Raw genomic sequence first — 27103 nt, 5'->3', positions numbered from 1 at the left:
AGCCTAGTCTATGCTTAAAAGAAGGGGGGATTATACAAGGACATAAATACAAGGGGACAGGGATCATTAGGGCCATCTTAGTGGCACCCTACCACATGGATCAACAGGAAATTATCAAAGATTTATGAATGTGTAAGTGACATAATTTGGCTATCACCAGTCATTCCCACACAAAAGACTAGAAAGTCACTCAGAACTTCTCCTCACTCAACACCAATATCCGTTATCAAATCACTCCAAGGAGTTTAGTTGTCAGTATTTCCTCTTTCTAGTGGTACATAAAATAATAGAACAGTTTACAATCCCTAGTGTCTCAGATCCCATTGAAAAAGATAGTTCTGTGGTACCTTCTGAGAGAGCAGTTTGTAAATACACGGTGTAGACAGAAGTCAGACCATGGGGATTAAGGAGTGAACAAGTGGTCATGAAACATTTTTGTAATCTAACACATACTTTTTTACACATGAAGCCAGATCTCCAGTAATTGACATGTCCTGTTGCTTAATGGATTACATTGCAATATTCTTTTAACTTTAGTTCCTTTATACATAGTGCCAATTTCTAGGAATGTTATTATTATAGTTTTGAAATGCATGTTGACCTGTTCACTGAAAAGTGTAAGGATCCAAAATGGTAATGATACCAGAGCATGTCCTTTATCTCCTTTTGGTTCTTGATTCTTCTAATTTAGGAAAAGCTTTATGTAAAGAAATAAAAAAAATCTTTCCTCTAACATAAACTTACACACTCTCTTTGACAGTTTCCAAAATTTATCTCACACTTTATCTCCTTTTTTGTTACCATTGAGATTGTGTCTACATTAGAATTCCTGGTACCCAGGGCTTTGTCTTCCTACAAGTTCTCTGTGGCCAAAGAGACTTGTGAACAGTGTTTATCAGCAGGAGAACAAGGCCACTGAGGATGGCTGGCATCTACTTTAGATTTTGGTGACTGCATATTTTAACATTTATTGTAGTCATATGATCATTTTCACCCCATCTGACAATTCATCCAAGAAATTTTGGTTCAATACCTTACCTCATGTTTCCTGAGGTTTTCCTGGTTATTAATCAATATTCAAATTGAGTTAGGCAAAGGCACTGACAGGTCAAATAAGTAAGTTCATTCAGTGAGTCTTAATCTTAAACTGTACCCTAAATTTCCTTTTGAACAGGACCTTTTCTAAAGGATTATGGACTTCTGTCTTGGTCTCATGGGAGGATGGTCCCATGCTTCAGAATACATTTAGTCCAATTTCATTTGTCCAAGATGTCATTTAAAGAAAAAGTGCACCTTTGTCTTCTTTGAGTGCTGATCTTAGGAACCAATCGATTATTGTGGGAATCCCACTAACCTTCCTTCTGCTGAAGTTTGCTGGTTTGCAGAATGTAATCAACCATACCTGATGTTACCTTCCTCTCCCTCCCACCACCCCCAGATGCTGCTCGGCCAAGTGAGATGGGATATATGACAATGCTTTGTACCCTTCCTGGCAACAGTGTTAAAATCTGAAGTGTTGCTTCTATTATTACTAATACTGTTATTAATTTATTGACAGAGTAGGGTGCATGATACAGGATGCAGAAGACCTCAGGAGAACGCTCACCCCAACACCAGCTGTGGGATGCTGCACAAGTCCCATAACATTCTTATCAGTTTTCCGACCAGAAAACTTGAGATTGTACTCTCCACCTGCCTACTTCCAGGGCTCTTGTGAGCAACAAGTGAGGTAAGACATGTGGATATATTTCACAAAGAGTAAAGGGTCATAATGGTAACAATGGTTTTGAATATAATCACTAACAAAATAACGCTGTCCGGACCTTTTCCTTTCTTCCAGTTTCAAACCACCTGAAATACCTGGAGGAAAGGTAAAGCTCAAATCATGAGACTAGACAAGAAATTCATGAACTAGTGACAAGAGCACTGTAATTGGTGATGAAACATTTCTAAGCAGGAACTGAGTAGAAACTTACCAACTTATTAACTTATACATGATTAATAAGGTAATGTACATATTAACTTATAACTTATTAACTTCTCCAGTGGTATCTGGCTCATGGGACTTACAGAGAAAATGTAGCAATCTAAACAATAAGCAGTTTAATTTAGTTTAAATACATGTATGTACATGTATATATGGATCTTGTCAATGCTTTTAACTTCTCAACAGTGCTCTTGAATATTAAAAATCCACATGACCTTTTCTTTCCAAGGAAAATAAAATGAGATGCATATGGCCAGGAATAGAAAATGTCCAAATAGAAGACAGAAAGAGGTAATTCCATAAAAATCAGAGATGCTAGCTGAAATCAATGATGAGGATAAAATATCCTGGGGCACCTGGTAGCGCAGTTGCTTAGGTACCTGGCTCTTGATTTTGGCTCAGGTGGTGATCTCAGAGTTGTGAGATTGAGCCCTGGGCCCAGCTCTATGCTCAGCACAGAGTCTATTTGGGACTCTCTCTCCCTCATGCAACCACCTCCTGACCCCCCCGCCCCCCCAAAAAATCCCATAAATTCCTTTAACCTTGTCTATGTTAAATCATGCGTAGGTTATTTGCTTCCTTTTCTTTTCTTTTTCTTCTTTTAAGAGAGAGAAAAAGAGTGCATGCATGAGGGGTGTGTGTGTGTGTGTGGGGTGGAACCAGAGAGAGAAACTTAAGTAAGCTCGACGCCCACATGGGGCTTGATCTCACAACCCTGAGCCAAAATCGAGTGGGACGTTTAACCCACTGAGCCACTCAGGTGTCCCTGACTTATTTTCTATAATAAAAGAATCAGACAAAGGTAGAAGGTTTTTAGATTTTCTTTTCTTTCTCATTTTCATCTGAAAATGTTCAGTTTAGCAACCACTAGAAAAAGGATTATGGTTTTGTTAAAGACATTTTTTCCCCAAGGTGACTGCGTCTAACTCATCAGAAAACCAGAGTAAGTTAAAATAAAGTCTTGAAAATATTTCCAATCGGACATTTCCCATTGGCCATAGAATCCCCTCACCTCCCATTAACACTCTATAAAACACAGGGAATATCTGTGCAGGCTCTGGATTGAGACATTCACATTCCTGAAAGACAACTACTTCCACCCAAACAACTGGTCCTCCTTTCCTTCTTGTCAGCACTGCGTGCTGGGAGAGGCTGTGTTTGGTCTCTTTATCAGGCCCTGCTGACGAGCTGACATCACTGCAAACGTTTTCACTTATTCTTTGGCAACACTTAAATCCTTGCCAAAGGCCAGTCAGTAAGTCAGAAAGTATTGTTAGTGAGTGGCTGGGGGGAGCCGGAGTGTGAGTGTCAGCTAGCCATCGATGGTGATGACAGCAGGGAAATCTAGGAGCTGAAACCATTTTAAAGGTCACTCTGTGGGCAGAACAAAAGACCTCTGACAGGGCTCTGGGACATGGGAGCACAGGGATGCTGCTATCTGAGCACTCTGGAAATTCATTATCCTCCCCTGATTGTAAAGACCACTTTACAACCCAGTACGGCTTAAACCAGTAACCATTTGCCTTCGCAAGGGTATAAAATAATCTGGCAGGACAGAAAAGCCAAATGATGTGCCAGTGGTTCAACTTTCTGCTTTAAAAAAAAAAAAAAACCCAAAAAACATTCTTCTTTAGCATTTTCTCCTTACCCTACATTCTCTCATTTTCAACTTTGAATTGCTAAATATGTTTACAGTTTTCAGCAACACACTTTCTGCAAAAAGCTATTGCATACATTTTATGTCTGAAATTCTGAGTATAATATACTGAAGCATTGATAAGCCCTTTTTTAAAAAAGATTTTATTTATTTATTCATGAGAGACACAGAGCAAGAGTGAGAGCGCGAGAGAGAAACAGAGACACAGGCAGAGGGAGAAGCAGACTCCAGGCAGGGAGCCTGATGTGGGACTTGATCCGCGGTCTCCAGGATCATGCCCTGGATTGAAGGTGGCGCTAAACCACTGAGCCACCCGGGCTGCCCTGATAAGCCATTTTTAAAGGAACACAGATCATTCAGGAATAATAATAGCAGGCCCATGCCTGAATTGAGATCATCTCTTTGCAAAATAGGAAGAGATGTGATGTGGAAAAAAAATGGCTCAGGTTACTGGGTGCCGTAATCTGGACCTGGGCCCACCACTTATAAGACCTGCCGAACAGATTTGCTATAGTTTATTCTCTAAAGTCTCACTTATTGTGTTATTTCCTTTCTTATTCTTTTTCTTTCCCCTACCTAAATGGAAGATATTTGTTGTGCCATCATTAAGAAGCCCAGGCAGGCCAGGACAGAACTCTGTAGTGTGGGAACAAGAGCAGCTGGGATTGTCTGCTTTCCTCCTTATCACCACAGGAAAACAAGGGAGGAGGGATCTAAAGCATAGCATGGTGACTATAGTGAATCATACTGCATTGTATACTTGAAAGTTGCTAAGAAAGTAGATCATAAGTGTTCTAACTACACACACACAAATGGTAATCATATGAAGTGATGGATGTGTTAATTAACTCTAATGTGGTAATCATTTTGCAATGAGCAAATCATCACAGTACACTTTAAACTTCACAGTGTTCTATCTCAATGTTGAGATATCTCAATAAAGCTGAAAGTAAGCCAAAATGGAGGGAGCCCTCAAGGGAGGTCCAGTGGATACCAGGAAGGGCCTCTTTGATAAAACAAAAAAGGATGAGAGAGGTGACACTCAACGCACTATTAAGCTCACACAGAAGGCACAGTGCACATTGGCACCCACCAGAGAATGAATTTGCTTGGGTATGCCAGGCTTGCAATTCTAATCAATACCCAATGATCTACACACAGTTGATTGGCACTGCAAGTAATCTGCTTAGGGGCCTGGGATATAGTCTGTAATTATTCATCTGAGTGAAAACTCTGCACTGGTTAAGTAGCAGTGAGTACCCAGTGACCCACCATGCAGTTGTATGTGAACTCCACTTGGTCTACATATCAGATAAGAGAGCCCAGACTCAGGATCCAGGGAACAGTGATGTTAAGAACTATTCGCTCACCTCCAGCTTGGTAATACTGGGTAGATGAGTTGGTTTCTGTTGGGTGAGAAGTGCGGTAGAGAGAAGAGAGAAAAAGCAGCAGCAACTATGGGCCCTTGTGAAGTTGGACTCTGGCTTAGGTGGTGAGGATGCTGACTGCTCAAATAACTGTCATTCCTGGGAAGAGTTAGCACCTCCACTGTCTCTTCAAGTCCAATACTTGCCCTCACTTCCATGTGAAAGTGAGGGGGTTTCCAGAGGCTGCTCAGGGGGTTTTCTCTAGGGGTAAGTCTTTCTATTTAGAGGCAGAGATGCTTTAAAATCACCTGGTCACATTATATTAGGTAAACCACGTTTTAACAAGTGGACCCACTAAGTCACCAAATTGAGCTAAAGATCTTGGAGTTAGTCCACCTGTAAAAAGGAAATGTCCAAATCTCACCAGGTTGTTGTTGATTTTGAGTTGTAGACGTCCCACTTCCTTTGTTTGTGTCACAAGCCACTCATTCCTCTTCTTAATGAAAACAAGAGGGAGTGATTATACCTCCTGGGGCTGTGCCATTTATGCCGTCTGAAAGGCACTTAAACGAGTGGCACATTATCTCACACATCTGGAGTTTACCAAATTAGCCAATTACGCTGGAGCTCATAAAACGAGGCCTTAAATGTCATTTAACTAGAAAATATTATAATCACCAAGTGGTCTGATTGTAAGATGATACTTGGGGCAGCATCAGTGGTTACAGAAAACAAATCGTGAAACAAAACACAGTTCAAATGCCCCCCAAATGCAACCACATATTTTCTACAGTAATACTTTCTGAAGAATACCATATTTCTGAAGGCACCAGCAATCAACATGTTTCTCATTTGAGACTAAGTCTAATCCGACCTAGTTGTTTCCTAGTTATTTGCCTTGGGCAAACCAATGCCCATGCATTTTTCTCATAAGAAAACTGAGGAACATGCCGGCTGAGAGCAGACTGATGGGAAACCATGAACTTATCAGAGATCTGGAGCCATCTGTAAGGGATGCGACAATAACTCAATTAAGATTCTTGAGTTATCAGAGGTCTGTGGTGCTGTCCTGGTACTGACAAGATTCGGTTAACTGAACATATATGGTCTCTCAGGGCTTTCATACTTCACTTGAAGGAAGAGATAAAAGCTGCTTTAAATTGTTATGTGATTTGAGGGTAGGAGAGTTTTTTTTTTTTAAGATTTTATTTATTTATTCATGAGACACACACACACACACACACAGAGAGAGAGAGAGAGGCAGAGACACAGGCAGAGGGAGAAGCAGGCTCCACGCAGGGAGCCCGACGTGGGACTGGATCCTGGTACCCCAGGATCACAACTTGGGCCTAAGGTGGTGCTAAACCTCTGAGCCACCCGGGCTGCTCAAGTTTTAGAATAGCTATTTAAAAATTAGAGGTTTGTAGCCACAACTTTCACATTGTCTTCTTTTCATTTAATATATAACAAAATTTGGTGTTTAGTTAAAGGTGATATGATATAATGGGAAAACCATGATATATCACTAATACTTGTGTGACTCTGGGCAAGCTATTAAACTTCTTTGATCTTCCGTTTCCCTCATACAAAATATAGACATAACGCTAGACTGTGTTGAGAATAGTGTTGTGTTGAGCATAAATGCATGAAAAAGTCCCTGGCATCGTGCCTGTTATGATGAAAAAAATAAATATTAGTCTCAGATATTTCTTTACTGATGTCTCCAGAATGTCTTAAGTTCTGTTTTATTCTCTTTGCTCTTTATTTCAGCAAGAATGGTCACTAGGCGCTTTCAGAAGAGGCAGACTGAGGGGACAGGCAGTCCTGGTTTTACATTAGCATAATTTACAATCCCCTTGCCCAGCTGTGCATATCTCAATCACTCTCTTTAGAGCAACACGAGGTACAAAAGAGACTAAAAGAACTTTCAGGAGACACTCTGAAACAGAAGGAAGTAAGACATGATGCAGGAACACACAGTAAATGGAGACACCAGCTCCTGCTTGCCAGGAGAATTTACAAAATGAAACTAACTGGCTTTAAAGGCACCTAATAACCTAGCCTAAGCATGTTTTCTGCGTTCACTGTGTCAGTAGATGGACCTATGAGTTTATTTTTGCCAAACCAGAATAAGAAGAGGAATCATGGTGATGACAGAGGACTCTCACCAGTGACAAATTTCTAGCCTGGATCCTCTCTTCTCCATTAGACAAAACAACGATGGCCTCTTTGGTAAAAGCTAACTAAGTGTGAAAATTCCATATGATAGAAATCCTTGTCTAGAATTTGGAAGGCCTTTTTTTTGGATAAAGCTGGGTTGAAAAACCATGTCTTTCATTAAACTATGATGTATCAAGGGATGCCTGGGTGGCTCAGCGGTTGCGCGTCTGCCTACGGCCCAGGGTGTGATACCCGGGTCTTGGGATCGAGTCCCACATCGAGCTTCCAGCAGGGAGCCTGCTTCTCCCTCTGCCCCTGTCTGCCTCTCTCTCTGTCTCTCATGAATAAATAAATAATGTATTGATGATTTTACTTATTTTTAAAAAGATTTTATCATTTATGAGAATAATGTATCGATGCTTTTACTTATTTTTTAAAAGATTTTATTATTTATGAGAGACACAGACAGAGGCAGAGACATAGAGACAGAAGCAGGCTTTCCACAGGGAGCCCAATGTGCGACTGGATCCCTGACTCCTGAGCCGAAGGCAGATGCTCAACCACTGAGCCACCCACGTGCCCCACTTTTACTTATTCTTTTTTTTCTTAATTTAAAGAAATTTTTTTCACTTTTACTTATTCTTAAAAGAAACTTAGGAGTAGCAAAGGGACTTTGACCCATGTATTTGAGCCATTATCTTTTGTAGACATGAATTCTGAACACAGAAGTGGGGAACTGCATTTTTAAGAATGGTGACGAGCACTCTTCTCTTTCTTACAGCAGGGAGAGCTGTACAGACATTAAGAGTGATATCAGACTTTAATGTTCTTTTTTTAAAAAAAATTATTTATTCATGAAAGACACACAGAGAAAGGCAGGGACATAGGCAGAGGGAAAAGTAGGCTTCTTGCGGGGAAGCCTGATGTGGAGCTCAATCCCAGGACCCTAGGATCATGATCTGAGCCAAAAGCAGATGCTCAACCACTGAGCCACCCAGGTGCCCCAGACTTTAATGTTCTTGAACAACAGGTAAGAAATAGCTTTCAAAACCTTTAACTTGGGGGATATAGGAAAAACCAAGAGAGATGAATATTCTTAACTATACTAATAGTCAAAGTGACTTGTGCTATATCCCTGCAGCCATAGATCAAACTGGCTTGTATGCACCTGAGTGAGAAAAATATCTTTGAAAGCAGAGTGTACTCTAAAAGCTAAATAAGAAAATCCAAAGGAACTGCTGCTTTCACTAGGAAAAAAATTCAACACAACATGTGCTAAAAGGTTTTCTTTTCTTTTTCCTTTTTTTAAACTTAACACTATGAAATATTCTTACCCTGTATCAAAAACAACAGGCAGCTTTTTTTTTTTTCAGGCAGCTTTTTCTTTTGCATTTTTACAAATATTTCCATCTCTGAGACTAGAGCTCTCCAGCTCTCAGCTAATAACATGTCCAGATCTAAAAGCATTACAGAAGGAATGTCAATTTGTTCTAGAAGCAATTATACATACAGTTTAGGAAAAGGCCAATTTTACTATGCAAGGACCACACATGCTGTATGTTTGTTGTATTATTTGATATCAAAGCAGAAACATCAAATTCTTCCTAACACACATGAAATAAAGAGGCCGGCTAAGGAACTCCCACATCCAATTCAGAGATATCTGTTACAGCTTATAGAACTTGACAGTGCTGCTACTACTCTTTTATTGGAAAGGGACACTGCTATTGACTATATATTACACTATGATTTTTAACTTTATATATATATTTTAACTTTATATATATATATTTAACTTAATATATATATATATATTTTGTAAAATGAGCATGATTTTGATCCCATTTGTCATAACTGCAGGTATATTATTAATGTATGGCACTTAGATACCGTATCTCCAGAGTAATAGCAAGAATTTGCTGATTCCTTGTCACTAGATCACCTAAAAATATTTAATCAGGAATCAAGATTTTATCATAAATTCAGAGGGTGGCCAATAGCAGGAATAATTATATCTGTTTCATTTTGCATCATTATGATTTTGATGTGATTACTTTTATTAATTTAGTGTGCACTTACTATCTCTACTCAGTGTCAAACACAGTTATAGGAGATACAGAACTAAATGAGAAACGGCTTTCAGGGGAATATATTCTTGAGGTAGGGGAGAGGAGACATACAGAAAACAGTCACAGTAAATTAGAGAGGCGCATGCTATCTTTTGTATGGCATATAAAAATGACTGCTAAAGAAAGTGTGTGGTAGAGAAAAGATGGTCAGAGATGGAAAAATGTGAGGGCATCCTTGAGTGAAGAGGGATGGTTTCTTGTGTGGATGAGGGGGTTGGTCCTGCTGGAATAAGATAAAGACAAGAATGCAAAGCTCTGAGAATGTGAGCAGATCTGTTCGTAGAGCAGATCTGTGTATGGGGAATGAGTCTGGAAGGCCATAGTAGGATAGGTTCTATAACATAAGAAGCTTAGGCTTTCATCAGAAAGGATGAATACCTACCATTTGCCTCGACATGGATGGAACTGGAGGATATAATGTTGAGTGAAATAAGTCAATCAGAGAAAGACAATCCTCATATGGTTTCACTCATATGTGGAATATAAGAAATAGTGAAAGGGACTATAAGGGAAAGGAGGGAAACTGAATGGGGAAAAATTAGAGAGGAAGACAAACCATGAGAGACTCCTAATTCTAGGAAACATACAAAGGGTTGCAGAAGGGGAGGTGAATGAGGGGATGGGGTAACTGGGTAACGGGCACTAAGGAGGGCACTTGATGGGATGAGCACTAGGTGTTATAGTATATGATGGCAAATTGAATTTAAATATAAATAAATAAATAAATAAATAAATAAATAAATAAATAAATCAAGTTTAGGCTTTATATTGCAGGGCATATTTTTATATATTACCCAAATACTCCAAAAATAAACAAATTAAAACAGTATGATACTGGCATAGAGATAGTTAAACTAATGAAACAGAATAGGAAATGGAGAAATAGAGTAGAAAATTTAGATGACATATAAATGGAAGTTTAATACACAAAAAAGCTAGCATTTCCAATGAGGGAGTAAAAGATGGATTTTTCAACAAGTGGTGTTTGGACAACTGACTAACCATTTGAAAATAAAATTTAATTTCTATATACCACATGACAAATTAAAAAAATTCTCAGATGGATTAATGATTTAAATGTAAAACATATCAGAAGAAAATGTTTATAATCTTGGGGTTAGAAGATATCCCTCTTTCTAATGTGACAACAAGGTCAGATATCACAGAGGAAAAGATAGATATAACCACAAAACCACAATCTTCAAAAATTACAAGGTTCTGAAAAGTTTAAGGCACTATAGCTCTAAGACAAATGACAGGTTGGGGAAGATATCTGTAATCTATGTAATAGTTAAAGAATTAGTACCTATAATATATACTGAGCTCCTCTAAATCAATAAAAAAATCTAACATAGAAAAAATGAGCAAAGAACACAAATACGAAATTCATGAAAGAAATGACAACTAATAGTTATAAAAGTATGCTCAATCCCAGATATAATCAAAAGAAAGCTTGTAGATAATTTTATCTTTTTACCTATTAGATTATTGACAGGAGATAAATGTGAGTGATAGATATACCAAATGATGATTGATAATGTTTAGTGTTTGAGAGGATGTAGAGAAATGATACTGAAGGTATACAATTGGTACATGCTTTCTGGATGATAATTGGGTAACATTTATATATAAAATGTACATATCATTAGATCCTATAATTCCAGAGCTAGTAACTTATTTATAGAAAAAAATGTATATGAACACAAATATGAAAAAACAGTATGAGGATATTTATTGCACTGTTGTGCAATAATATTGAAGTCTAATAGTGAAAATCTGCAAACAACCTAGTGGTCTGCCAAAAGGATTAATTTAATAAATTGCAGCACAGGGATCCCTGGGTGGCGCAGCGGTTTGGCGCCTGCCTTTGGCCCAGGGCGTGATCCTGGAGACCCGGGATCGAATCCCACATCAGGCTCCCGGTGCATGGAGCCTGCTTCTCCCTCTGCCTGTGTCTCTGCCTCTCTCTCTCTCTCTGTGACTATCATAAATAAATAAAAAAATTAAAAAAAAAATAAATTGCAGCACAGTTGTAGATACAAAAAGTACTATGGTGTTGTTAAAAATATATATACCATCATGGAAAGACATCCATGACATATGTTTAACTGAAATAACAGTTGGTAGAATAATCCCCATAGTATAATCTGCCAGAGAGGCACTGAACTAAAAAGGTTAGGAGCATGGGTTTTGAGGTCAAGCAGATCTGGATTTGAGTCCCAGTTCTATTATTTATCAGATATATGAAAATGGCTAATTGCTCTGAGTCTTAGTTTCTTCATTTGTCCAACTGGAATGGATTCTATTAGAACTTACCTCACGAAAAAAAACAAAACAAAACACTTACCTCACAGAGTTTTAAAGAGGATTTATAGTACATAGTAGAGGCTAAATAGATACTAGTTATTATTACTATTATCATTTTTTGCATACTTATTATTTTCAACCAGTTCTCTCATGAAAACGACTTCAAAAAGCCAATCTAATATCCTTTGGAAAATTACGTTGGATAGAGTCTCTAATTGAATCTATATGTCAAAGACAATTTTAGCTTATGTAAAAAAATATTCTACTTATCTAGTAATCTGCTGAATAAGGATAGCAAATTTGACACATTAATTTTTTACATAGTTCTGTTTTGGTTGAATATTCATAAGTCACAAGGCAAATAAGGAACACATTTGGACACTATATTCAAGAATCAAAATAAAGAACATTTAGATAGCTGCTGTTAGGAGAACTTTAAAAAATCCTAATGGCACTAAATAGAAATTGTCTTCTAGTTAGCAAACTGATTATTAATATCATTTTTGTGGTAGTTCTTATGTATACATATTTAGTTCTCAATTGTATTATCAGGAAAAACACAAAAAAGGTGGGAAGGCACCCTTTTAAATACTTCCCCCAATAACATCAGGAAAATGAGCCACTCAAAATGAAAAAAACATGTTGTACAGTAATATGTTAAATGCCTATGTCAACATAAACTTCATACAGAAAGAAATACACATACCCTTCTCTTCGGAAAATTGTTCGAAAGCTGTCTCCCAAGCTTTTATAACTATTTGGATCAGTTGCACATCTCTGAATCTGGAATCTAGAAAAAAAAATCAAACAAACAAAAATCCTAGTTAAGGATTTTGCCAAATGGCTTTCCTCATTTTTCAAAGTCTTAGGAAACTTAGCCTTTTCAGGTTAATCTAAAATATTCTGGTTTTTACTATAGATTTTATTGATTTATTTGCCTTATGTAATCTTTACCTTCCTTTTGTAGCCTTTAAAACTATATTTCTCTGTGCCTTAATAGAAACTAGGGAAAGGGTTTTTTCATCTGTTTCTTAGCCAGGCAGATGCACCCTGAGGCATTTATGCCTTTTTCTTTTATGAAAAGCATACACAGATGTCATAGATTGTTTTAATGTATAATTCAGAAATCTGAAGGTGCATATGAAACAAATAAGTAGCTCTATTTCTTATCTTAATTAGTGCCCCCTTGATGGTAATTTAATACAAAGGTTAAAAATACAGAGCAGCTAATACGGCCTAACTTTGATCCTGATTGTGAATTTGGAATTCATTCTGGCAGACAGGAGCCCGTGCTTAAAGCAAGAATTGCAGTTGTATTGTGATACAGTTTACAATCACTACTTCTACTTCGTGATGGAGCAGAGTTGGTCAACATGATCCAGCTACCTGAATTTTCACAGAAGTGCCGTGTTCTGTATATAGTTGGTGCTAAACAAAAATGTCTTGCATTTTGGAAAGCTGAATTCTTTTTTTTTTCCTTCTTTTTGGTCAAGATTATGCATCTCAGGACTATCACCTTCAAAATTTGGAAATTTCCTGATGTGAGGATTTTAACTTATTTATTTTGTACCTTATTCTGGGGTTTGTTTCTACAGAGGTTTATGGCAAGTGCTCTTGTTTCCCTACACCCCAGCTTTTCTCCATTTTTGGGTTTCTTTAGTCTGCTCACTCCCTGTATGTAACTTCCTTGTTGCAATTCTGAGCTGAGGCCCTTCTGCTTTTCCTTCCACAATTTTACCAAAAAATTTTAATAAGATTTTTCAGAAACACCACTCCTACCATCTACTTTAAGATGTTTTTTCTCAGATTGCTCAATTTATAATACGAATACTTCTACCTCTAAGAATGATGGATTTTATGGTTCTAAGGCCCCAGGGAATTATGCTGAAAACTTACCCATATATCACAGAAAAGAGTGAATGTTTTGATTGAAGTAGTTGGGCATATGAAAGGAATGAGTATATTTTATGACTGGAAAGTGAGGCTGATCATATTTGATTGTGTAAAGGAGAGAGTTGATGATTATAATTGTGCAGGAGGGAAGCCATTCTGAGATGAGGAAGTTGAGTATTCCAGCACAATTCTTCCTCAGAACCCACACAAATACCTAAAAAATATTTACTGTCTGATTGGGTGGATTGGAGTGGGAGCATAGAGGGCAGAACAACCATGAAGGCAGTATGCCAATCCAGGTGGAGATAATGCCAGAATATCAATGGAGGCAACAGAAATGTAAAGAAAAGTGTAAGCTTGTTGGGTAATCCTTATTCTCTTTAAATATGTATGTGTGTGCTTGCGCGTGTTCATGTTTTATGATCAATTCAGCATGACCCCCTCTTGATCCTCTTCAACCCAGCAAGCAATATTCTACTATTGCCAAAATTTAAGACATCATAAATATTCATCTTCATAATGGTTTTGTCAAATTTACACCTCTATTAGCATGATCATCTTTAGAAGATTAGTTTTGTATAAGAACTATATTTCTAAAATTCAAATTGTATTGAACTCATCGGAAGATCATGGACCAATACAGCTAACTCATTTAAACTGTTCCAGATATAGAAGTACATTTTGTGTATGCATAATCACTGACCCAGAAGGCTCAGTAGGCAGTTTTGTCTAGAATCAAGAACATGATTTGATGGTCAGGTAGATGGACCATGTTTGGTATTTCTGGGCTACTGCATATAGATGAGTTAACTTGGTACAAATGAATTTTGTATTGGAAACAAATGAATTAACACTAAAACCAAAATAGTATAATGAGAAAACTGTATGTACATCTATACAATGAATAACTTTGCATAAAATTTGTTTATACTACAAATAACATAGGGAGTGATTTCCAAAATATGACATTGATTGTGAAAAAAGAATCTCTATCTCTGCCTTTGCACATTTGCAGCCTATAGTCATGCTAAGTATGAAACATTTTCTTATGTCCTAGTTGGGAAGTCCATGATTATTCTCTAACTGTTCTTTGAAGAAAATAATTTAAAATAATTTTATGTATTATAAAAGTATTACATGCTCATAGGTTTTTCTTATAATATCTGTAATAATTTTCGTTAAGTTCACTTCCATCAAATTCCTTTCTAGTTGCTTTTTTCCCAAATTACCAAATATTTTAAAAATAACTGTCATATGAAATAAGATCTACAGGTTTAAAAAAAAAACTCAGGGCACTATCTTCACCGTCAAGAGTCACAGTAAATAAATAAATAAATAAATAAATAAATAAATAAATAAATAAATAAAATAATTTACAATATAAAGAAAATATCCACAATGTCAAATAGCATCAGCACCAAATTGCCCAGGTGTTCATCAGACGGGGTAATTACTGCTTTCTGCAGAGGGTCAGGAAGGACTTTAGGAAGGAGAAGGGACTTGAGCTGCTCCTAGAGGATTCAGAGGAAAAAGAGTAAGCAGGAGAAAGCATTCCAGGTGGGGAAGTGAGAGAAACAAAGGCCAGTGAGAAAAAGTTGTCCTTTCAAGGGAAATGAAGAAAGAGATCCCCCGCAATGGCAACCTCCCACATTCCCTTCAGGACAGGTGTTACAGGACTCTGCTGCAGCATTCAGTTGCTCAGGGTGGGGAGACCTGAGTGGGTTAGGTGAGGAAATTTATGAAATTAAGTCAAAGCCCAGGGTAGACCATTTGACCTCTTCCTGCTCCTCAGCTGAGTACTTCAGTTAATTCTGCATGGCCATCTCTCAGTTATGTGATCTTAGTCTTGGAAGGGACTACAAATGAGTCAGCAGAGGAACCAAAGCAAGTGCATCCCAATGGCTAGAAAAATGGCTTTACTCCCTCTTTCACTGCTGGAGTTAGAGATGTTGACTTGGTGTATGATCTTGGTGTGCTTGGGTAATGCTGAGGCAGATCTTCCATCAGCTCACACCAAGATGAATACAGAATATGGTGATTTCCTAATTAACTAGTCACCTAACCTTACTATTGGAAGCCTTGGCACTTTACTTGCTGGTTGCAATTTCTTTCTTTTTGTAGAATCTGACAGATACTATTTCTAATTTGCTATTCATTCAGTTAGTAAGACTTCTTGAACACTTAGTATGTATTAGGTATTCCACTACCTGGGGCATTACAAAGAAATAAGACATAATCCTGCCCTTTAGAAGCTTCTAGTTAGTGCAAATAGATGATTACTATATGCAAGTAATAATAGTGTTTCAGAGTATCCAGTGTCAGCCAAAGAGTTTTATTGGCACTGAGCAAACACATACTATTATTACTCTTCTTGGAGATGATCTCCTATCTATGGGTGGACTGTAGCTGACAGATAATAGTACTATATGGAGGCACTGGAGGGAAGAGGGCAAATGGGAAGGCTATCTTCGGGCTAAATATCTGGTGATTAAATTTTACCCGCCCACTTTAGGACAGGCAACAAGAACAGTGAGTGGAATCGTAAGGAGTGCTCCATTTAGAAATGGACTGATGGGTGACGCTGTGTTAATTACAAACAGGAGCAATGACATCAAAATCACATTATATGAGGAGGGTCCACAAGCTGTTGCAAAGTCGTGCCAAAGGACGGGCAGGCATGGTAAATACTAATTCCTCAGTAAAGCCGCCCACCATTCTTTCCGATGCTAAAGCAGTTGGAGGTCCCGTGAAGCCGGCTAAGGCAAGGGCAGCTGTCTCTTCTATTGCACATCTCAAACACGGCGTGTCTACACTTTGCAGAGAAAGTACATGCAGTATTTAGTTCTACCGCACATGACTTCTTTGGATCACAGACTTAGTTATCAGTTCTTCTAAGGAATCTGTTTCAAGTTGATATAATTATAGTGCATTTTGGTCAATCATGTAAAACAGCAATTTCCTTCTTCCTCTCTACTACATTTCAGCAACTTAAAAGGTTTCTCTCTTGGATTGAAGCTTTACGTCAGCCTTATCCCAATCTGCATTCTGTGCTAACAAATTCTCCCTACGCCCGGGGAGACAATTTTCCAGTTACGTCATACAGCTCTTTGTAAAATTACAAAGGCAAAGCCACACTACTCTTGATTGTATTCAGAAGAAAAGGTTGGACCTTTCCATTGTCTTAATAAAAGCAGCTTAGACACATCTGGAATCTCCATCTGAGAAACTTCCCTTATTAGAATGAAAACCTGCTGCCAAACTGGCGAATTGGACAGTGGAGTAGCTCTTGAGAAGTATTTGGGGCCTGATGTGCAGTCAGGATGAACCACAAAGAGAGGCATGCAGCTTAAAGCCCATGTATGCCTCATTGCCCAGGAGCCAGCAATCTCATCTGCTGTGGTGCCAGGGAGCACAGTTCTGCATACTCCTACAAGCAAGCGGAGGGAACAGCCCTGTGCCCCACCATGCCCTACACATGAAGTGAGTTACTGTGGTAACCACCAGGGCAAAGAAGGGCTGCTCAATGTTCACAAACAAATGCACAAGCATATTTTTAAAAGCTGAAGAATGTTCTCACTCACTAAACTATTTATTTTTCTCTGCACGGGTCGAGAACCATAACTGTAGCCTTTCCCACTGACTTCGTTGTATGCCCAGCCGGTGACACCAAATTTCAGACTACTCTTGTTGATTTGCAGCCCAGTTAGGAATGCCAGGTTAGGTATTTGGCTTGTTTGAGCACTTTTTAAGAGATGGCCATAAAAAAGATAAGTCTGTAAGGAATAAAATGACTTTGCTGCCTTAAAAGCTATAGGATGGGGTTGTTTGAAAATTTCAAAATCTCAAATTTATGCAGTGCCTTTATTTGCAAAGTAATTTTATATATGTCACTTTAAAAAAATACTCATGGCTGATGGCATCTATACTGGGGAGGGGAGGCTTCAGGACACACACACATATATGTACATGTATATATAATTTATAGTATATTTATATGAAGGGTGGCAGTTGGGTTGCAAAGAGTCCGATTGGGGTAGGTTATGACACCTGTCCTGAAGCTATATTTGCATAGCACACACTCTGCTTTTTAGTTTGAGCATATGATTGCTTGTGGTGCTTTAGGGTAGGGAACTGAAGGAGATACAGGAGGCAATGAAAGCCATCCAAGCCATCCCTTTGGTACTGCCATTAACCCCAAGCAGGGCAATGAGCTGGGTGAGGTTTAGCTGTAGTATCATTTCCAGGTCATTTTCCAGTTCAATAGTATTCTTATGCTCTCTCTTACCTTCCTATCTGCAACAACACTCTCAGAAAAGCACTCACACCATTTATCCTTAATGTAGCTTTTCAATTGAGATGCTGTCTCTCAGATCTTGTCCCCTGTAAAAGGAATTTCTGCTGTCAAAGGGGAGGCAGAAAGGCTTGTTTTGTTTCGGGTGGAGGCGCAGGGTACCTATGCCACCAAAGATAGTCTTAAGCGGTGTGTTTTTCCTGAGTGGGATTGTATGCTACCATCATGCTGAAGGCTACATAAAAATTCCTTTGTGTCAGAGGTGAGGAACTTTGGGGAACTGAGACACAGACCAGGAGCCACCAGTTAGAATTTAAGTGCAGCCACCAATAAGCAGTGAAATCTAGTAAGGTTAGTAGCTTACTCCTTCTTGGCCTTTCTCCTCAACAGAAAAATGGGAGGGCAGACATTAGAGGACACTTTGATTTTGAAGGGACAGTGACACATAGATTTATATTTGAGTTTGTTAGCCATAAGGAAGAAGCAGCATTTCATTTTGTTTTGCAAAGCCCCAAATTCCATATTTTATAGAGGTGGGAGACAGCTAATAAAAATTGTATACTGACAATAAATAGTGATGAATCTAATGAAACTCCCTGCCAAGATCTTCACCGATGTACTATGAACAAAGATTATTAGTAATTACCAGAATGTTACACATGCTCTTTCATAAACACTTAAGAAACCCACTAATGAATCAGAGATTAACAGACTAAAGGTTTGCAATTACAGAACACATTAAAAGGATAACTGTAGGAAGATTAAGTAAAGATTTTAATTCACCGTAATTAGCCTATCTTACCAAAATAAGATGTTTCTCCTCTGGAGTATGTTTGCTTTCTTACTGGTTGGTTGAGCATGGCCAAAGTCACACTGAACAAGCAAAGGCATGTCTGAGGCTTTGAAATTTAGGTGGACACACCTTCCTTACAAACTTTGGGAAAAAGCCCTAGGAAGCAGCAGATCTTTAGAAGAATTCCCACCCTGTATATTTATTTCCTGTACACTGAAAAATCACTTTCCACTGAGGCTGCCCCAAAGGAAGAAATACCCACTTTCCATGAAAGGCTAACGACTAAACTGAAGAGGAATGGGGTCTCTGCATTGATCATCCCTACAGAGAGACTACATAAGATGATGGGGAGATGATTCCATCAGTTTCCTTTAGCAAGTGCTGGGGAGAAAGGTTTTCTTTGAACATTTCTCAAAGGAATGTGAGTTGTGGGTATTCTGTTTTACTTTAGGTTAAATATAACAATAATCCACATAACACTGTCTTGGCAATGATGAGCAGTGGAGAGTCCTTTAGTCACGTTGGAAGGGTGTGATTTATAGATTTCTGTCTCCCTGTTTCTTGAGATCCCCCTCTGCACAAGAGTCAAAATTAAGAATTCTGAGGACGAAAAGATGGATGAGTAAACCACAGGTCTTGTCCTTTAGAACAGAACAAACAGGTGGAGGGCAGAGAGATATTAGTAATTAATTATAAAACAAGGTGGAATACAGAGGCACCTGGGTGGTGCAGTCAGTTAAGTGTCTGCCTTCAGCTCAGGTCATGCTCCCAGGGTCCTGGGATCAAGTCCTATGTCAGGCTCCCTGCTCAGCAGGGAGTCTGCTTCCCCCTCTGCCTCACCTCATCTCTCCGCCCCTGCTTGTGCTCTCCCTCTCTCTCAAACAAATAAATAAAATATATATATATTTTAAAAGACAACACAAGTGTTAAAGATTCTGGGAACTAGTTTCATCTGCAATTTAAGCATTGCTTTTGCGTGCTGGGTTCACGACTCAGGCCTGGCATCAATTAGCACCCTAAAATAATGCTAACAAATCCACAAGGGTCATGAGTTTGGCTCTGTCTGAGCAATGACCACCGACCGAAGTTCAAAAGCTGTACCCTTACAAATTTGGCTGCTTACCAAATTATTCTAAAAATTCAGGGAAAAGAAACATATTTTTCCTGAATGTTGCTCAGTCATTGCTCAGAGAGAGTCTCTTTATAAAAGAAACAAAGGCCTATGCCTGGTAAAAATTAAGATGTCCTTTGCCTATTTAAAGTCTCAATGTCTTTACTAGATGTAGGTGGGCTGGGCTATGCTTTGGCTTAATGTTTATGGTATTGTAAAGAAGACCAATAAATTTCTCTATGTTATTTTAAAACAGTTTATAATTTGAAGAAATATGTAACCTGGAGTGCTCAGTCAGCCTAGATAATTACTACAGATAAGGTAACACATCTTGGCAAGGCCACAAAAGCAAGGGAAATCTTCTGTGCCATGTAATTTTGAACACGCTTTTGAACAGAGCCTCAAAAATACTATCTCTCAAAAATATCAGATCAACCCAGATAGCCTGATTATACTTTAAGTAATTTCCTGTGATCCTAGACACATCTAATTGCAGTCTCCTTTCACAAGCCAGGGAGATTTAAAGTCTGATATTCTGTGACTGTACATTTTACAATTCACACTTTATACACTTAAGTATCCTATAAATGGTTCATCATTTTGTCAAATGCAAGTTTTGTTACAATAAACATTTACCTATGCATCCCTGATCAGTGTGATCAAATAGATCTAGTTTTATACATCTTACACAATTATAAGACATATGGTATTCCTAGTATATGGAATCTGTGCAAAATTTGACGTTGTAAAATGAATCATGATAAGACAGTTGATTCTACCATCTGGCACACGTTCTTTGAGTTGTTTATATTACTTATAGGATAATAACTCAGAACACTGATAATATAGTTCTAAAATTTATTTTAATGACAATATGCTAGTTAACAAGTCAGAGACAAATGATCATTAGAAATTACAACCTAAATATAATAATGTTAAACCGCAAGCAATAAAACAAGCTAATTGACATAGCTGTATAATTAAAGTGCTCCAAGCATAAACTGGTCTCAATTAAACAAAAGCCTGACTAGCATGACATTCTGTAATTTGCTTTGTAAAATACATGTCACATTATAAAACTATGCTGATAATATCATGATATAGGGCTGCCACTTTTTGAATATACATATGTGTGTATTTATGCATATATTTAAACTCTATATTTAATGTCAACAAATAACCTGATGCACCTACCTACATTTTCTCAAGTGTACTGATGTAGGATGGCCATTACAGTGGTTAATAAGCATGAAATCAAATTATACCTGGGAAGTGAGGGAAGGATGGATCACAGGTTGGAAAATAACCCATTAGCAAGGTAATGAGAGTAGAGAGGGTGACAACAGCTTTAGCAATCAAATACTGAAATTGCTACAGTCATGACAAGTATCATCGTTTTCCCATATTCCCAAAATAATTATAGTCTTAAAAAATTTGACCCTCCCTCACCAAAAAAAGTTAGCTATGTTCTTTCGCTCTCTGATCCTCCCCGCCTACCTCCTTGGGTCAACAGGTTTTTCTCATGTTCATCAATGGCATCTGCTGCCTGGTGTCAGAGAACTACACGACGTCATTCTCACCTGTTGAACTTCAGCTTATTGCTCAGGATGAGACTGAAGTTCTTGGTTTCTAGCCTCCATCAACGATTTCCAGAACAGGGAAATAGAAAGCAGTCAAATCTACCAAAACCCTCTCACTGGCCCTGGGAACTGAGCCATTTCACATAAACTAATTATGTACTAGAGACCATAAGCCAGGGTCCCAGTGAGGGAGAATTTCAGAGAATACAGAGTCTCTAGAGACCTAATATACCATTCCATTTTATTTTAACTGATCAAATGTGCCTATTTTATGGTTTATTTAGCACTGATAAGAAAGGATGTTTTTCAATAATGTCAAAGAAAGAAAGATTAAGAGAGTGGGTGGTTTCTTTGCATTCATAAGCATAAATGCTTATGCTAGAAATAAATCTAGGGGAATGGAGGTAATAAACTTGGCTAGTAAGGAAGAAAACATGCTTATGCTTATCAGAGTTGAGGAAAATTTCAAGGGAAGTTTTTATTTTTATACCAAGATTGACCTCATATGTTACCAAGATTTGGATCAGTTATTATTGATTCCAAATGAGGACAGAGTTTTCAAAAGCATTTTATAGGTGGACAGGACCCAAAAATGACCAAAAAAGTGGTGATCATAACGCTTACTTGTAAATCACTTTCAACTTTGAGAGCATTTTTACATATGTGATCTCATCTCAGGGGTCTCCTCAATTTCACAGTTCCTTATATTTGTAGGATAAAAATCCTTGACAAAGGTAAAAAGAAAAAGTATCAACTTGGAGCTAGAAAGGCATCAGACTAGAAGGGATAGGTTTCCCTGAAGTCTCTCACCTGTATTATATATTTCTGCCTCTAGGTCAGAGAATGTCCAATAAAATTCTTTCTCTAAAACCAAGCTTTTTTCATCTGTTACTTGCACACTACCCAATTGACTTTGAAGTTTATCTCTGGAACTCTAAAAAAAAAAAAAAAATCAACTTGAATTCACTGTTCTGGGGAAAGCCAGGTTTCAGAGATGAATTGATTGTGTTAATTTTATTTGATCCCTCATTGTCTAGAGTATAGACTGTGGGTGGAGAGGGATCTCTCATGGGGGAGGTGGGAGGGATATCTTTGTGGAAGAATTTGGATACAATCCTATTTGAAGAACAAGACATCGTGTGACTCCTTTCAGCCCTCTCATTGTAGACAACTGGGAATGATACATTGTAGACCGAAAAAAAAAAAAAACAAACCCCCAAACAAAACAACAACAACAAAAAAAACCCAAACAACCTTTCTATATTTATTTAGCATCTATTCTATGGGGTTTATTACCAAGCCTACTGTCTGTGTGGGGAACACAGTCAAGACCAATATCAACTGACTGTAACTTCTCTTTCTCTCTCCCTAACCCCCATCCTCTCTCTAACTCTACCTTTTTCTCAACTATATGGCTGTAATAATGAAGATTCCATTATGACATGAACCTATGCTCAAGAGAGCCCCTGTGGAAGGGTATGGTTTCATTATCATCAAGTAATATGCTAAAAATACTGAAAATCATGTAGAACACTGGCAACAGAAGAGATGCGTGGATTATTCCCACTCAGGAGCAGGCCTAAACTTGGCCACAGAACTTGTACAGGAAACTATGCTTCACCAATTCACCAAATATTTACTAAAAGACAACTAATAGGTGGGTAGTTTGGCAGGTAACAAAGCACTTCCAGACAGTTCCAGTCATTTAATTTCATAAAATGACAATCTTATTCCAACCAGCAACTTTTACATAAATGTAACTTTCCATTTTAAAACAATGATCCTAAAACAAAAACAAAAGCAAAAAAAAAAAAACAACAAAAAACAAAAAAACAAAAAACAAAAAAAAAAAACCCAACTAGCTCTCTACTCTACAAATTAAGATCCAGATTAATTGGATATCTTGGTTAATGTAGGTTCCCTAAAATCTTAAAGTCTAAACATAAAATATTTATTTAAAATGAGATCCAAGGGGCACCTGGGTGGCTCAGTGGTTGAGTGTCTGCCTTTGGCTCAGGTCATGATCCCGGGGTCCTGGGACTGAGTCCAGTATCAGGCCCCTTGCAGGGAGCCTGCTTCTCCTGTTGCCTATGTCTCTGACTCTCTCTGTATGTCTCTCATGAATAAATAAATAAGTAGGTAAGTAAATAAATAAATAAAATCTTTAAAATGAGACCCAAGTGAGACGCCTACAGCAAACTCATAAGAATTAAATCTCCTTCAAACTTCTGCTAGGGTGAGTTCTGGTTGTGTCTGATAAACTCTGCTCGTTTGCACTCAATTAATTATCATGAGTTCCAAGTGTGACAGATTTTTTTTAATGGTTAAAAATATAAGTTTTATGTATATTTTACCATAATTAAAAAAGAAAAAGCCTTGTTCAACTTAAGGATATTTCATAGCTCTTTCACCATCTCCCAAAGCTGTTCCCTAAAAACCAGTGTGGTTGGGAGTTTGATTGAAAGATTAGCTCAAAAAGAAAAAAAAAAAAGAAAGAAAGAAACATTAGCTCAAGGGCAGCCTGGGTGGCTCAGCGGTTTAGCATCACCTTCAGCCCAGGGCGTGATCCTGGAGACCCAGGATTGAGTCCCACGTCAGGCTCCTGCATGGAGCCTACTTCTCCCTCTGCCTGTGTCTCTGCCTCTCTCTCCCTTTCTCTGTGTCTTTCATGAATAAATAAATAAAGTCTTAAAAAAATGATTAGCTCAAGAAGACAGTAGTGCTGAAGGAAGGTTTTTGGGTGGTGGGTGTGGGGGTGTGGTAGCAGGGAGCCAGGAAAGGCAAAGTGGTGGGGGAAAAGCATTTAGTGCAGAATACTCCTGGAGGACCCTGAGCTTGTCTCATCCCTCGAACATAGCTGGATGTTATCAAATTATTCTAAACACCCAAGAAGTCGATCAGAGCTCTGAGAGAACAAAAACTGCACTACACGTAGTAAAGCGACCACTATTTGGAAGGTAGGAGGTGCAGAAAGTTCACCTGGGGGAGACATAGCTGAAGACTAAATTTAAACATGGAGTTTTAGCTCCTCCTTCTGCAAGCAAAACCTTATCATGAAGTATAGAAGAGCAAAAAAGTGTTCTGGAACAGTGAAATTTACAAAGAAATTTACAACTGACATTTGAGGAGTGCCAACCCTGTATGGGGCACTTACATGTTAAGATTGCTTAACTCAGACATTGATCCTGATATAGAAATATACATACTACGGGCACCTGGGTGGCTCAGTCTGTTGAGCATCTGACTCTTGATTTCGGCTCAGGTCGTGATCTCAGGGTTGTGAGATTGGGTCCCGCACTGGGCTCTAACTCAGTGAGGAGTCTACTTAGGATTGTTTCTCTCTCCCTCTTTCTCTGTATGCGCGTGCACACACACACACACACACACACACACACACACACTCTCTCTCTCTCTCTCAAATAAATAAATCAATAAATCTTTTTTTTAAAAGACGTTTGCATTCTAATAAGAGAAAAACCTGTGGCATTAAAACATGAATAACAAGCAAGTCTTCCCAGATTTGTATTATTCTTGCTTGCCGCCTTGAAGAGTACACAGGAAATCTAACATAGCATATTCCTAGTGCTTGGGGGGCAGTGAAGGCCTTCTGAAGGAGAATTCTCCTTCCGCGCTGTTACAGATCTGGGATCTGCTCAGGCCTCCCAAGGCTTGCAGGCCAGTCCCTACACTAATGGCCTCACAGTGCTTTTCTGGTTTTCTCTGTATGGTTTTGTTCTATCCCTTATGGCTAAGCAATGAGCTATCTTTTCTTGCACATCATCGTGTCTGCCCCTAAGCCACTCTCCCCTACTTCCATCTCCTCCTCCCCCTTTTCCCTCCTGCATTCCTCCCGTGACCTTTAACTCACCACTTAAAACCAGCAGTGAATGAAGGATGAGATAACTCAGCTTGGTCATGGCTCTTAGTGAGGGCTGCAGGGTCCATATTATGAGTCAGGTCCATGAGCATCAGTGCCTGGCTTTTGTAACATCTCTTTTGGCTGTTCAGAGACCATTTTCTGCATGTGTTTTGTTTCTCAGTTCTGTGCCAGAGTTGAGGTTCTGAGATAAGTGGCCTCTGGCTGAGTTTGAACTTTCCCTGAGAATGGGCTGCCCTGAGAGGAGAGAAGGGCAGATAGTTTCCATTTCCTGCTAGTGTCCTCTTCCCTAGGCTCTGTAGAGTACCTTAGGCAGGTACAGTCTCTCCTGCTCATGGGAAGACAGTCTTGCTGCCATGTGCTCCTGTTCCTTTGGGGTCCTTCTTCTCCATGGGTTTCATAAAGAGTTCTGTTACTCCTAGAAACTGAAAAAGAACTAATTTATAGCTTACCATAAGGATAGTGAGGATGACATATAGCACAGCTGATGCCAGCCATTTGATTTCTTCTTCATTCTGTTCCCCTATTTGTTTTGTGGGTTCTGTTCCTGTTTGTTCAAATAAAATGCCCTCCCTTTTTCTTGGTATATTTTCCACTTGTGCATTATGAACTATATGGTTTCTGTAATTTAGATTCTCATAAATGCATGTTTAGTTTGAAAATTTGTGGAAAATATTCTTTTGAAAAACCTATATTTTTCAGAATTCTGACCAAATCACTGTGGTTTTCTGTTGGCACTGATGATATTGCACTACTCCTTTTGGGAGAGAGAAGAGAGAGAGAGAGAGAGAGAGAGAGAGAGAGAGAGAGAGAGAAAGGAAGACAGAAAGAAAGAGAAAGAACCACTGCAAAGGATTCTACTTCCCAGTACAAATACTTTTGGAACTGCTAAGCCCATTCTCACTCATGTGTGTTAGGTCAAATTCTGGCAGAAATCACAAGACAGCTGCAATTCCATACTTTGAAATGTCCATTAAAAAAACTCTAGATACAATTTATAGAATAGTTGGCAGGTATTCCCTGTTTTTTTTCATTCCCTTGAATGTAGACAACTTTTGGAATAAAGGAAGGGGATAAATGAGTATTTTCAATGGTGAAGTCAGTACATTCACAACTTTAAATGCAATGCCAAGAGAACTTTCTGCAATGAAAATTGGTTTGTGTGTATATTTTTAGTAATATTACTTGTGTTGGATTCAGTTTCATCAAGAGAATTAAAAAGCTGTATAATTTCTGAAAGTCTGTAAGACTGAAGAAAAAAATTTACCACAGGTAAACAAATATACAGTGGAAACATCACACTTTTAGATTCAAATAAGGAAAGTTTTCTTAAAAATCTCAAGTTCAAACATTCTAGAAGTTTAAAGGCACAGATGACTTTTTTTTTTTATTATATTGCAATACCAATCCTAAATGAATATGGCTGTACCAAGGGCTTTGGTTGCTAGTACTGACATGTCTCAAAGTAACTCACACCAGGGAGGAAGTGGTTATTACAGAGGCGGTGTGTGAGAAAAGTGTAATGAGGTCTCCTGGGAACTGGGACTGGGACAGGGGAATCCATTCAGGGATGGTGGTGGAAGCGATAAGCAGTCCACTAAAACCTCCTGCTCCCTTTTTCACTGTGTGATAGTTTCATTGTGTCAGATAGTTAAGTACATCCCCAGTGCCCTGTAAGGCCAGCTGTAGGTCATGTGACTAGTTCTTTTTAACGGAATCTAGGTGATGTAATGTGTCACTCTCAGACTGAGATTTTTATAAATGGGGTTTCTTCATTCTTTCTCCTGCTTCACCCAAGGTACTTTGCCAGATACATCTTACATCAACACCAGTTATACCTGACATCAAATCTGTATCACCTGCAAGAAGGAAGCAGAGGATTCTGAAGCTTTGGTGGGTACATAGCTACAAGATGAAAGGAGGCTGGATCCCTGTCTCACACATACTTTAT

The 27103-nt window shown here is 38.4% G+C and overlaps 1 protein-coding gene across 8 annotated transcripts in view; it reads right to left on the bottom strand.

Moving 5' to 3' along the window:
* Positions 1-27103, bottom strand: part of SLC25A21 (solute carrier family 25 member 21) — a 477598-nt gene that overhangs the window by 114810 nt on the left and 335685 nt on the right. For 5 of the 8 annotated variants that reach the window (XM_041760088.1, XM_041760085.1, XM_041760086.1 and 2 more), the window contains exon 3: positions 12314-12397. The exons of 2 other annotated variants lie outside the window; for them this stretch is intronic. In XM_041760088.1, coding sequence (XP_041616022.1) covers positions 12314-12397 — 84 coding nt within the window. Of the gene's footprint in view, positions 1-12313; positions 12398-25459; positions 25578-27103 lie in introns of all 8 variants that reach the window. One more of the 8 variants, XM_041760091.1, reaches the window with a different exon arrangement.

This window comes from Vulpes lagopus, chromosome 6, assembly GCF_018345385.1.
Source record: "Vulpes lagopus strain Blue_001 chromosome 6, ASM1834538v1, whole genome shotgun sequence".
Taxonomy (NCBI): Eukaryota; Metazoa; Chordata; class Mammalia; order Carnivora; family Canidae; genus Vulpes; species Vulpes lagopus.
This window is presented reverse-complemented; position numbering and strand designations above follow the sequence as displayed.